The sequence below is a fragment of the Salmo salar genome, chromosome ssa17 (genome assembly GCF_905237065.1).
Source record: "Salmo salar chromosome ssa17, Ssal_v3.1, whole genome shotgun sequence".
In the NCBI taxonomy this organism is placed as follows: Eukaryota; Metazoa; Chordata; class Actinopteri; order Salmoniformes; family Salmonidae; genus Salmo; species Salmo salar.
Window position 1 is genome coordinate 23848719 of NC_059458.1, and position 12629 is coordinate 23861347.

Below are 12629 nucleotides of genomic sequence, written 5' to 3' on the forward strand. Positions count from 1 at the left end.
GAACTTCTGGAATGAATGGCCACATGTACTCTTAACTCTCCACTCGGCCCAGCCAGGAGAGAACTGCCGTCCCCTTTGAGCATGGTTCCTCTCCAGGTTTCTTCCTAGGTTGTTGCCTTCTAGGACGTTTTTCCTAGCCGTTGTGCTGCTTTCTCTTTGGAGATTTGGTCCTGACCAATCTCTCCCTGAAAGGAAATCATTTAACATCTGGAGGGTTTTAAAGTGCTTCCTTATTTCCTTCCTTACTTCCTTCCTTTCTTGTGGAAAGGTCCCGTGTGGCTCAGTTGGTAGAGCATGGTGTTTGCAACGCAGGGTTGTGGGTTCGTGACCAGTACGGAAAAAAAATGTATGCATTCACTACTGTAAGTCGCTCTGAATAAGAGCGTCTGCTAAATGACTAAAATGTAAATGTTGTGAGCCCTGATATGACAGGAATGGATAGACAGACTATCAGTGTGATGGTTAAGCCTATAGTACACATGAATCTATTTCAAAGCTTCGTGTAACTTTTCAGAATTTGTATTTCTCCTATGAAAAATGTCACTTGGTGTAGAAATGTTCTTGTATTACACAAAATCTTAGGAATTGTCAAATGTTCCATTGAAAAACCTCAAGGGGGTCTGATGGGGCAGAAAGTGATGATTATTGGTAGTAGTGTGGCCACGTGGATGACTGGAGGATTAGCGTGACGATGGGGATGGGTGCATTGCTGCGGTTGTGGTTGGCGTTGGGCTGACTGTGTGAGAACAGTGAAAAACCCCTCTGGAACTACATGATTACAGAAGGAAAAGTAGCTATTGGAACTTTCTCACTGTGAAAATGAAAGAGTTGGACAAACGTGGAAATACAGTGTCATAAGAGGATGTATTGTTCCACAGACATGCATTTTTATTTAAAGTATAAAAAGCTATAGTTTTTTATAATTGATTTGCTGACGGTAAATAAATTAAGTTGCACACATCTGTTTGTTGTCCACTTCTACACATCTTTTCATCTGTCAACATAAAAAATAGTATTCACTTGACATTCGCAATATAGTTAAACTGCACTAGAGAGGTATTAGCATAAGACTATACATTTTAACAGACAGCCACAAACCAACTAACATCTCCCACTTTAAAACAGGTCAGTCAGAACCCTTCCATTTCACATTCCCCATCATGCATATTCTGCACTTTTCCCAAGAATACAGAACACAGATACTGTCCCGGTTCATTGCCTTGGCTGCAACTCTTCACTTGGGTTGCCCTTTTCCTTTACATAATCACAGTGCATCGTGACATCAAAAGTCCCTGATTAAAAAGAAAAGAACTAAGAGGTGTCACGTCAGAGGTGTCTGGAGCGGAGCCTCATGGGACGGCTAGAGAGCCTTGTGCCGAGCGTGTGATGTCACAACTCACTGCTGCAGTCCCGGGACTTCTGATGAAGTCACAGTCCACTGAGCTTCAGAGGAATGGACTAACTTCCTTGATACACACAAAATTACCCCCAACTCACATTTTTGCTTACCCCTTTCTCCCTCCTTATCCTGTCCTCACCCCCCTGAAAGAAACACATGATTCCCCCTCACCCCTTTCACATATTCAAGGTGCATTAGAACGTAGCAGGACTGGCAACACCACAAGGCACTCTCCCTGGCTGGCTATACTGGCATGGTTATAAAATGGACGGGATTCAGATGAGGCGTTAACAGATCAGTGCTTTGTAAAAGTGACCAAACATGAGGAAATCATAGTTGGCTTCAAACCAGGTAAACATACTGTCCTATTGAGGGACAAGTCTGACAGTGAAGACAGACAGACCCACACTCAAGCAGCGCGCGCACACACACACAGAGTTGGAAGGGTGGGTGTTTTCCTCAGGCTGGTAGGGTGAGGTTGGTGATGGCGAGTTTGACTCCGAACATGTTCTCCCATTGTGTTCTGACCCAGACCAGCAGGCCCTGCATCAGCTCTGCACTGTCAGAGTGCAACGACCACGTCTTCTCCTCCTTCACTATCTGCACAGGAAACACATACACACACTCATATGCTCAAATCAAATCAAACTTTATTTTGCCACATGTGCCGAATACAACAAGTGTAGACTTTACCGTGAAATGCTTACTTACAAGCCCTTAACCAACATTGCAGTTCATGAAGAAAATATTTACCAAGTAGACTAAAAAAGGAATAATAAAAAGTAACACAATAAGAATAACGAGGCTATATACAGGGGGCACCGGTACCTAGTCAGTGTGTGGGGGTACAGGCTAGTTGAGGTAATCTGTACATGTAGGTGGGCGCGAAGTGACTATGCATAGGTAACAAACAAACAGCGAGTAGCAGCAGTGTACAAGGGGGGGGGGGGGGGGACAATGTAAATTGTCCGGTGGTGATTTTATGAATTGTTCAGCAGTCTAATGGCTTGGGGGTAGAAGCTGTTGAGGAACCTTTTGGTCCAAGACTTGGCGCTCCAGTACCGCTTGCCGTGCGGTAGCAGAGAAAACAGTCTATAACTTGGGTGACTGGAGTCTGACAATTTTCTGGGCTTTCCTCTGACACCGCCTATTATATAGGTCCTGGATGGCAGGAAGCTTGGCCCCAGTGATGTTCTGGGCTGTTCGCAATACCCTCTGTAGCACCTTACGGTCAGATGCCGAGCAGTTGCCATACCAGGCGGTGATGCAACCGGTCAGGATGCTCTCAATGGTGCAGCTGTAGAACCTTTTGAGGATCTGGGGACCCATGCCAAATCTTTTCAGTCTCCTGAGGGGAAAAAGGTTGTGTCGTGCCCTCCTCACGACTGTCATGGTATGTTTGGACCATGATAGTTCATTGGTGATGTGGACACCAAGGAACTTGAAACTCTCGACCCACTCCACTACAGCCCCGTCGATGTTGATGGAGGCCTGTTCGGTCCGCTTTTTCCTATAGTCCACAATCAGCTCCTTTGTCTTGCTCACATTGAGAGAGAGTTTGTCCTGGCACCACACTGCCAGTTCTCTGACCTCCTCCCTATAGGCCGTCTCATCATTGTCGGTGATCAGGCCTACCACTGTTGTGTCGTCAGCAAACATAATGATGGTGTTGGAGTCGTGTTTGGCCACGCAGTCGTGGGTGAACAGGGAATACAGGAGGGGACTAAGTACACACCCCTGAGGGGCCCCAGTGTTAAGGATCAGCGTGGCTGACATGTCGTTTCCCTACTCTTACCACCTGGGGGCGGCCCATCAGGAAGTCCAGGATCCAGTTGCAGAGGGAGTTGTTTAGTCCCAGAGTCCTTAGCTTAGTAATGAGCTTCATGGGCACTATGGTGTTGAACGCTGAGCTGTAGTCAACGAACAGCACTCACATAGGTGTTCCTTTTGTCCAGGTGAGAAAGGGCAGTGTGGAGTAGGATTGAGATTGCGTCATCAGTGGATCTGTTGGGGTGGTATGCGAATTGGAGTGGGTCTAGGGTGTCCGGGAGGATGCTGTTGATGTGAGCCATGACCAGCCTTTCAAAGCACTTCATGGTTACTGACGTGAGTGCCACGGGGCGGTAATCATTTAGGCAGGTTACCTTCGCTTCCTTTGGCACAGGGACTATGGTGGTCTGCTTGAAACATGTATACGTATACGTACACACACACACACACACACACACACCTATATCATGCGGTTTGGTACACGGCAAAGAATGAGTTGCTGACAATTTCAAACATTTTGGAAGTGATGGAACAATGCTTGAAAGTGTTGATTGTTTGAAATATCTGGGTCTGAGGATAGATTCTGAATGATCTTTTGGACAGTATATAGATTATATTAGAAAAACAACGAACTATAAGCCTGGGTTACAATACAGAGTTGTTTTACTGTATCCATTAGAAATACCGTAGTAAACCATCTGCTGCTTCCTATCCTAGACTATAGTGACATCTTTCAAATCCCAACCAAGACCTTACTTTGAGAATTCGATGTCAGTCTTTGCAGATTCATTCTAGTATGCCATTATAAGACATCATTGCACAATGTCTGAATCACTAAATGGACCGTCACTCCCAAACAGAAGACAACTGCATTGGAACCAATTTCTTTTTAAATGGATCAACTTAAAAAACATGTTTTGTCATGTGTATATTTATTAAAAGGAACACCCAAATGACAAATCGTTTACCTATAGAAATCAGGTCATTAAAACACACACATTGAATTTAAGAAAGCCCCTTTTCAAATGTTAAGATCAAACAGTTTTTTTAACTAATAGAAACATCACCATGTGACGACATTTGTAAATATGTACACTACAGGTCAAAAGTTAAAACACCTAATAAATAAAGGTTTTTTTTTTTTTTTAATAATTTTCATTTTGGAGAAAAATTGAGGAAACAAAAAAAATAAAAAAAAAAAAAAAAACAATCGTTAAAAAAAAAAAAAAAAAAAAAAAAAAAAAAAAATTCACTACTAAAGGACACCAATAATAAGAAACACGAGCAATGGACATTAGACCGGTGGAAATCTTTCCTTCTGTCTGATGAGCCCAAATGTAAGATTTTTGGTTCCAACCACCGTGTCTTTGTGAGACGCAGAGTAGGTGAACGGATGATCTCGGCATGTGTGGTTCCCACCGTGAAGCATGGAGGAGGTGGTGTGATGGTGCTTTGCAGGTGATACTGTTGGTGATTTTAGAATTCAAGGCACATTTAACCAGCATGGCTAGCACAGCGATAAGCCATCCCATCTGGTTTGAGCTTAGTGGGACTATCATTTGTTTTTTAACAGGACAATGACTCAGCCCTTGCACAGCCTGGAGGTGTGTTATTTGACCAAGAAGGAGAGTGATGGAGATCTGCATCAGATGACCTGGCCTCCACAATCACCCAACAACCCAATTGAGATGGTTTGGGATGAGTTGGACCGCAGAGCGAAGGAAAAGCAGTCAACAAGTGCTCAGCATATGTGGGAACTCCTTCAAGACTGTTGGAAAAGCATTCCAGGTGAAGCTGGTTGAGAGAATGCCAAGAATGTGCAAAGCGGTCATCAAGGCAAAGGGTAGCTACTTTGAAGAATCTCAAATATAAAATATATTTTGATTTGTTGGTTACTACATGATTCCATGTGTGTTAATTTCATAGTTTTGAAATACAATGTAGAAAATTGTAAAAATAAAGAAACCCTTGAATGAGTAGGTGTGTCCAAACTTTTGACTGGTACTGTACATATTACCTCAATTACCTGGACTAACCTGTACCCCTGCACATTGACGCTGTACCAAAACCCCCTGTATATAGCCTTGTTATTGTTAAGTTTATTTTATTTAGTAAATATTTTCTTAACTCTTATTTTTCTTATAACTGCCTTGTTGGTTAAGGGCTTGTAAGTAAGCATTTCACGGTTCGATTCGGCGCATGTGACAAATAAAATTAGATTTCATTGTTATTAGACAGTAGTTGCCACATTCTTCTTCTTACTAAGTATTGTTCGTTTGTTAGTTGTTTTCATCTGGACACTCTTGAAAACAAGATGGTACATCTCAAGAGATTTCATCCTGAAAAATGTCTAATAAATATACAAGCGTGTGCCCAGCTTTGCTCATGATAGCATTTAGCTTATCCAGCTTACCCTTGAGAACTTGGAAGAAGCCCTTCCTAATCTAAGACCAATCACATGCCTCTTTCCTCCCTCAGTCTCACCTCATCGTAAAGCTTGATGTCCATTCTGCACGGGTCAGACGACCATAGATGGACAGAGCTGACACAGCTGATTGGCTGGGTCTCCTGAACAGTGACATGCCCACTGCAGGGTTCCCCATTCTCATTGGCTGACGGGTGGGGCAAGCTCTTGCTCCATTGGTGGTCTTCGTTGAGCAGGTACAGGGTTTCCCGGGTGGCCAGCACTGTCAGAGGGGTCACACTGTCTTCTGGCAGAGAGAACAAATACAACACACAGAAAATATGCATTTGGATAAATGTTTAAAACACCCCCCTGTACAGATTATAATCATATACTTGCATCTAAATAGTTTGGCTTGTATTGTATTTATCTAACCGTGGGCCTTATGGCACGTCTCAAAGTGTTTTACCGTCTGGTTAACAGACACGGGGAGAGCCATATCAGTGGGACGTCGGAACCGTGGTGAGATAAGACAAAGAGCTCTCATCTCCCTAGCACCCCCACCGGGAAACAGCTGCCTCTCTCTCCCCCTCTCCTCTTGTTCATCTCCTCCTCTCTGTGTTGATCTACTCCATTAAACCAGGAAGGAACTGTCCAGCTTTGATCAGTCGACAATCACCAGGGGTATAGGGTGATAAATAAGAGTCCTGCAACACTGGATCTGACTAGACTATTTTTTTATTTCACCAGGTAGGCCAGTTGAGAACAAGTTCTCATTTACAACTGTGACCTGGCCAAGATAAAGCAAAGCAGTGCGACAAAAACAACACCGAGTTACATATGGGATAAACAATCGTACAGTCAATAACACAATAGAAAAATCTGTATACAGTGTGTGCAAACGAAGTAAGGAGGTCAGGCAATAAATAGGCCAATAGTGGCGAAGTAATTACAATTTAGCAATTTACACAGTAGTGATATGTGCAGATAAGGATGTACAAGTAGAAATACTGGCATGCAAAAGAGCAGAAAAACAAAAACAAATATGGGGATGAGGTAGGTAGTTGGTTGTATGGGCTATTTACAGATGGGCTGTGTACAGCTGCAGCGATCGGTAAGCTGCTCTGACAGCTGACGCTTACAGTTAGACTACAGTGATCTCCTACAGGGAGAGAGAGAGTCATGTAACACTGGGTCTGACTAGACTACAGTGATCTCCTACAGGGAGAGAGAGAGAGTCATGTAACACTGGGTCTGACTAGACTACAGTGATCTCCTACAGGGAGAGAGAGAGTCATGTAACACTGGGTCTGACTAGACTACAGTGATCTCCTACAGGGAGAGAGAGAGTCATGTAACACTGGGTCTGACTAGACTACAGTGATCTCCTACAGGGAGAGAGAGAGTCATGTAACACTGGGTCTGACTAAACTACAGTGATCTCCTACAGGGAGAGAGAGAGTCATGTAACACTGGGTCTGACTAGACTACAGTGATCTCCCACAAGGAGAGACAGTGGGAGGACTGGGTAGGGAGTGATATACGTAATAGTCCTCCCTCATTCTCCCCACATCGGTCCAATGAAGTCCAGGGATATAAAGTGGCTGGACTCAAATGGGTAGACACTTTCCTATTCTATTCCTCATCCTCCTGATGTTTAACCCCAGTTTAAAACCCTTCTATTCCTCTAACCTCCTGGTGTTTAAACCCAGTTTAAAACTAATCCGCCATCCTGATGTTTAAACCCAGTTTAAAACTCTTCAGCAGAGGCAGGTCAGTGCATGTTCCAATTACAGTAGTTAACATTATTTTCACCTGCACAGCCCATAGCCTGCAGCCATGCTTGGCAACAGATGCAAAGTCTGCACCCACAGGCAGGGAGAGACACACAGATAAACTCAATTACACAGAGAAACATTAACATTTACGCATTGCACGCACATACATAAATACACTGAACAAAAATATAAACACATAATGAAAACAATTTCAATGATTTTACTAAGTTACAGTTCATATAAGGGAATCAGTCAATTGAAATAAATTCATTTGGCCCTAATCTATGGATTTCACATGACTGGGCAGGGGCGCAGCCATGTGTGGGCTGGGAGGGCATAGGCCCACCCACTGGGGAGCCAGGCCCACCCACTGGGGGCTTTATTACAGAAAGAAATACTCCTCAGTTTAATCAGCTGTCCGGGTGGCTGGTCTCAGACGATCCCCAGGTGAAGAAGCCAGATGTTGAGATCCTGGGCTGGCGTGGTTACACGTGGTCTGCGGTTGTGAGGCCAAATTCTCTAAAACGACGTTGGAGGCGGTTTATGGTACAAAAATAAACATTTAATCTCCTGCAACAGCTCTGATGGCCATTCCTTCAGCCAGCATGCCAATTGCATGCTCCCTCAAAACATGAGACATCTGTGGCATTGTGTTGTATGACATAACTGCACATTTTTAGAAGTGGCTTTTTATTGTCCCCAGCACAAGTTGCACATGTGTAATGAGCATGCTACTTCTTAGGGCTAGGTGTCCCGCTAGCGGGACAACTTCCAGTGAAATTGGAGGGCGCGCAATTCAAATAAATAATCATACAAATTATGGATATTAAACATTTAGGTACATACAAGTGTCTTATATTGGTTGAACGCTTAAATTCTTGTTACTCTAACTGCACAGTCCGATTTACAGTAGCTATTACAGCGAAAGCATGCCATGCGATTGTTTGAGGAAGGCACCCCACATCAAAATATTTTTCCACCGGCACAGGTTTCATAAATTCACAAATAGCAATTAAAAATTCACTTACTTTTTGAAAATCTTCCTCTGATATGTCACCCAAAGGGTCCCAGCTATAACATGTAGTGTTGTTTTGTTAGACAAAAATCCTTCTTTATATCCCAAAAAGTCTGTTTAGTTGGTGCCATCGATTTGAGTAATCCACTCGTTCAACATGCAGAGAAAGGAATCCGAAAATCTCAAAATACGTTTCTATTAACTCCTCAGATACCCTAAAATATAATCAAACTATAATATTTCTTACGGAAAGAAGTATGTTCAATAGGAAACCAATTTTAGCAGGTGCGTCTCGTCTTCATGGCGCCCGCAAACACAACTTTCCAAGACTGTGTCCCTGTACTAAAAGGGATATTTCTTATTTGTTTTGGAAGTTACAAGCCTGAAACCTTGAACATAGACTGCTGACACCATATGGACCCATAGGAATTGCATCCTGGGAGCTAGAATTGAGTATGCCCTTATAATTGCCATTGTAAGAGCATAGTCTATCAACAAAAACAATTCTGGTTGGTTTTTCTTTGTATTTTCTCCTACCATATCTATTGTGTTATATTGTCCTACATTATTTTAACATTTCTACAAACTTCAAAAGTGTTTTCTTTCCAATGGTACCAATTATATACATATCCTGGCTTCAGGGCCTGAGCAACAGGCAGTTTACTTTGGGCATGTCATTCAGGTGGAAATTGAGAAAAGGAGCCTAGCCCTAAGAAGTTTTAATTAATCAGCTTCTTGATATGCCACACCTATCTGGTAGATGGATTATCTTGGCAAATGATAAATGCTCACGAACAGGGATGTAAACAAATTTGTGCACAAAATCAAAGAAATAAGCTTTTTGTGCACATGGAAAATGTCTGGGTTCTTTTTTTTCTTCCATCTCATGAAACATGGGACCAACACTTTACATGTTGTGTTTATATTTTTGTTCCACACACACACACACACACACACACACACACACACACACACACACACACACACACACACACACACACACACACACACACACACACACACACACACACACACCCCTAATGTACCTTGATGTAGAAAGGACAGGAGGTAGAAGAACTGTAGCTGGCCATCCTCCACATCAGTCTGCATGTCTTCACACACTAGGGGCCTGGGGAGACACAGAGGAAAGGCTTACATAAGAGACAACCAGGTTAATATTCACCACGTCACGTACATCAGGCCCATACACCACATCAAACTCTGAATCTAAGCGCTTGTGAGACGGGGCAGATCTCAAAAGTGTGGAGATATGTCTATTTTTCCTGATTCATATCTGTATCACTGAGACACATAAAGACGACTTTGGTCTATGGTTTCAAAATGGCCGCCTGGGTGAGTTTGTTTTCGAAAGCGAGCAGACAGAGATAATACTAATTCTGTGTAGTATTTTGTGGTTTCTAAGTCTGTTGTTGACTTTAAAGTGACCATGTGTTAACAGTTATTCCAACTATATCCACGATAGTGTGATTATAAAAGCTACACAGAAATGGTAGGAATAATAAACAATTAAAACAGTCCTTAGTCATACTACGGTCTTGTTCAAACAGTGAGTCTGTTCCCTGAGTATCTGTGGTTTTCAGCTACACAAAAGGAGGGCCGTATAATAACTAACTGATCCATGAATTATCTCAGTGAATGTACAGCGTGTTCCATCATTACCACAGAAACAAGGGAAAGGTGGATGGTAAATCCATATACTAAAAATGGTTTCCTTTCCAATCTGCTAGTCTTCACTTTCCAGTCCTTTCAGGTGAGCAAGGATACAAGAAAAGGGGAGGAAGCCACTTCACAGTATTGCGATAAACCCTCTAAGGACCAAGATCATAGGGGAGGAAGCCACTTCACGGTATTGGGATGAAGCCCCTAAGGACATAGCACTGCAGGATCAGCTTTCTAGTTAAAAGGTAATGCATCGTTAGCGCTTTCTTAGCATCTTGAGGCCAACACATGTAAGACATTAGTATGTGGTTTAGCCACTAATTTAGAGCCCAATTTTCGACAATGTGGAGGTTTAGTAACACCAGACAGAAGTTACCACAGCCTTGTCAGTGTCACAGTGGGGCTAAGAGACAGATGGGCCTATGGCTTGGCTCAATACCATCGAGTGGAGATGGTGAGGATATGAGAACATATCCAGGACACATGCAAGTTATTCATGGAAATTATAACATAAATCTGGGCAGTTCGTACCAGAGATGATGCTGTGGGTTGAGCCTGGTGGTGGAGATAGACTTAAGCTTGCTGTCCGACTTGGTAGCCAACTCACGCACCACTCCTGAGGGAGAGATAGAGCGGAGGAAGGGGAAAAAGAATAGGAGATACGAATTAAGTTTAGTGATGCGTCCCTATCAATGGTTCTCTCAACTCTATTTAAAGGGATACTTTGGGATTTTAGCAATGAAGTCAGATGAACTTGTGGATACCATTTTTATGTCTCTGCGTGCATTTTGAGCGAAGTTGCTAACTAGCCCTAGTGCAATTGCTAACTAGCGTTAGCACAATGACTGGAAGAAGCATGCTAGCAGATATCCATAGACTTCCAGTCATTGCGCTAACGTTAGTTAGCATATGCTCGTGAAACTACCTCTAACTTCCTTCATACTGGACACAGATACATAAAAATGGTATAGACAAGTTCATCTGACTCTGGAGAAGTAGATATAGGGCTTCATTGCCAAAAATCCGAAGTATCCCTTTAAATAGAGTTAATTCCATGGAAGCAGGTGAAAAAACACAGGTTGAAAAAGGTACAGGAGTACAATGTGCTAGGTCACATTCACAGAGACAAAATACTTCCCTGTGGGGTGGTAACAATAGGGGAACACAGGGCCACAGGCAAATGCCAAGGTTAAACAGGTGAAATTGAAAGGGAAGTTGAGTTTAAAAGGGAGACACACTGAAAAGAGTGAAACAACAAATATGAAGAAAAACAGAGTAGGAACACCATGCCCCTATCAATTTCCAAGTTCAACAACAACAGGGACGAGAAATAAAGACATTGCGTGGTACCAGTGGCCTATTCTGGCTCCCAATGCCTGTATAAGATTCAACCTCATTTCTTTTGCCATTGTTTCTTTCCCTTTCTTCCCGGAGGAAACTGATCTGCTACACTAACGTTCCAGACCAGGAGGAACATCTAAAGTGAAGCCTACGGGACGAAGCATGGTGCTGGATTAAAAGGACAACCGTTAAAGGGACGGTAAATGTTGTCCCTCTGAGCTCCCCTTTAACCGCTTATCGTCTGGTGGGTTCTAGTGAACCAATAGGAGACCACACACATAACTCTATTCAGGACATTATTCAAGGTGAAGCAATGCAGAGATTTAGCCTCTAAACTCAATAACACTAAATTCCTTTTGGAGCAGAGGACAAGTTGGAGCTTGCAGGACAGGGCAGGTGAGACAGGACAGGGCAAGGTGGGACAGGACAGGGCAAGGTGGGACAGGACAGGGCAAGTTAGGGCCCATTTTGTTTTATTATCCCAGAGAATAACATCTTGTGAGCAACACTATCTTTTTTTTTTTTTTCCCAAGATGGCGTAGCAGTTCAGACGTCCTCTACCCTCCTCTTGTCGTGTCCCGTGTATATATATATTTACATATTTTTTCTTCACTTATCTTTTTATATATATCTTTTTTTTTTAATTCTAAAAACTCAACCTCAAAGCACTCTCCTGCAACCCGCCTCACCAATTTAAAAAAGAAAGTATTATTTACCTCATCTGAATTCCACAACAGAAGCTAGCAAGAGGTTAGCCATTTTCACTGGCTAACGTTGAAGTTCAGCTAGCCACGGTTAGCTGTCCTCAGCTATCCATTAGCTCGAAAAGCTATCGCCAGTTTTTGTACAGCGCGACTCAGACCAGAGCATACCGGACCTATTCTCTCTCCTTTCCCCGATTTCTACCGCAGGCTCTGGACATTTACACCTGGATCTTGCAGCTAACTAGCTGCTACCTGAGTGACTATTGGCAACGTCGGTCACGGAATTAACACACATTATTACGGAGCTAGCCAGCTAGCCAGCTGAAGAGTTCCGTCAGCCACTCCTGGGCTATTCCTGAGCTAGCCAGCTGAAGTGTCTCCTGGGCTACAACTCACCTATCCTGACCCGTTTTACTGCCGATGCGGAGCCCCATCGGGTCTTCACGACTGGACCACCGACGTTATCTGCCCGAGGGAGTTATCCAACTGGCCCCTCCGTCGCGACGTAACCTGATCGCCCATCTGCGGCCCGCTAATC

At 43.3% G+C, this 12629-nt stretch overlaps 1 protein-coding gene across 4 annotated transcripts in view; it reads right to left on the reverse strand.

The window, feature by feature from the left end:
• Window positions 1-865: 865 nt before the first annotated feature.
• Window positions 866-12629, reverse strand: part of LOC106575601 (serine/threonine-protein kinase 11-interacting protein) — a 37640-nt gene continuing 25876 nt past the window's right edge. For all 4 annotated transcript variants that reach the window (XM_045699115.1, XM_045699112.1, XM_045699114.1 and 1 more), the window contains 4 exons: window positions 10578-10662; window positions 9413-9495; window positions 5654-5880; window positions 866-1999 (listed from right to left, as the gene is read on the reverse strand). In XM_045699115.1, coding sequence (XP_045555071.1) covers window positions 1859-1999; window positions 5654-5880; window positions 9413-9495; window positions 10578-10662 — 536 coding nt within the window. In that variant the 3' untranslated portion in view covers window positions 866-1858. The remainder of the gene's footprint in view (window positions 2000-5653; window positions 5881-9412; window positions 9496-10577; window positions 10663-12629) is intronic.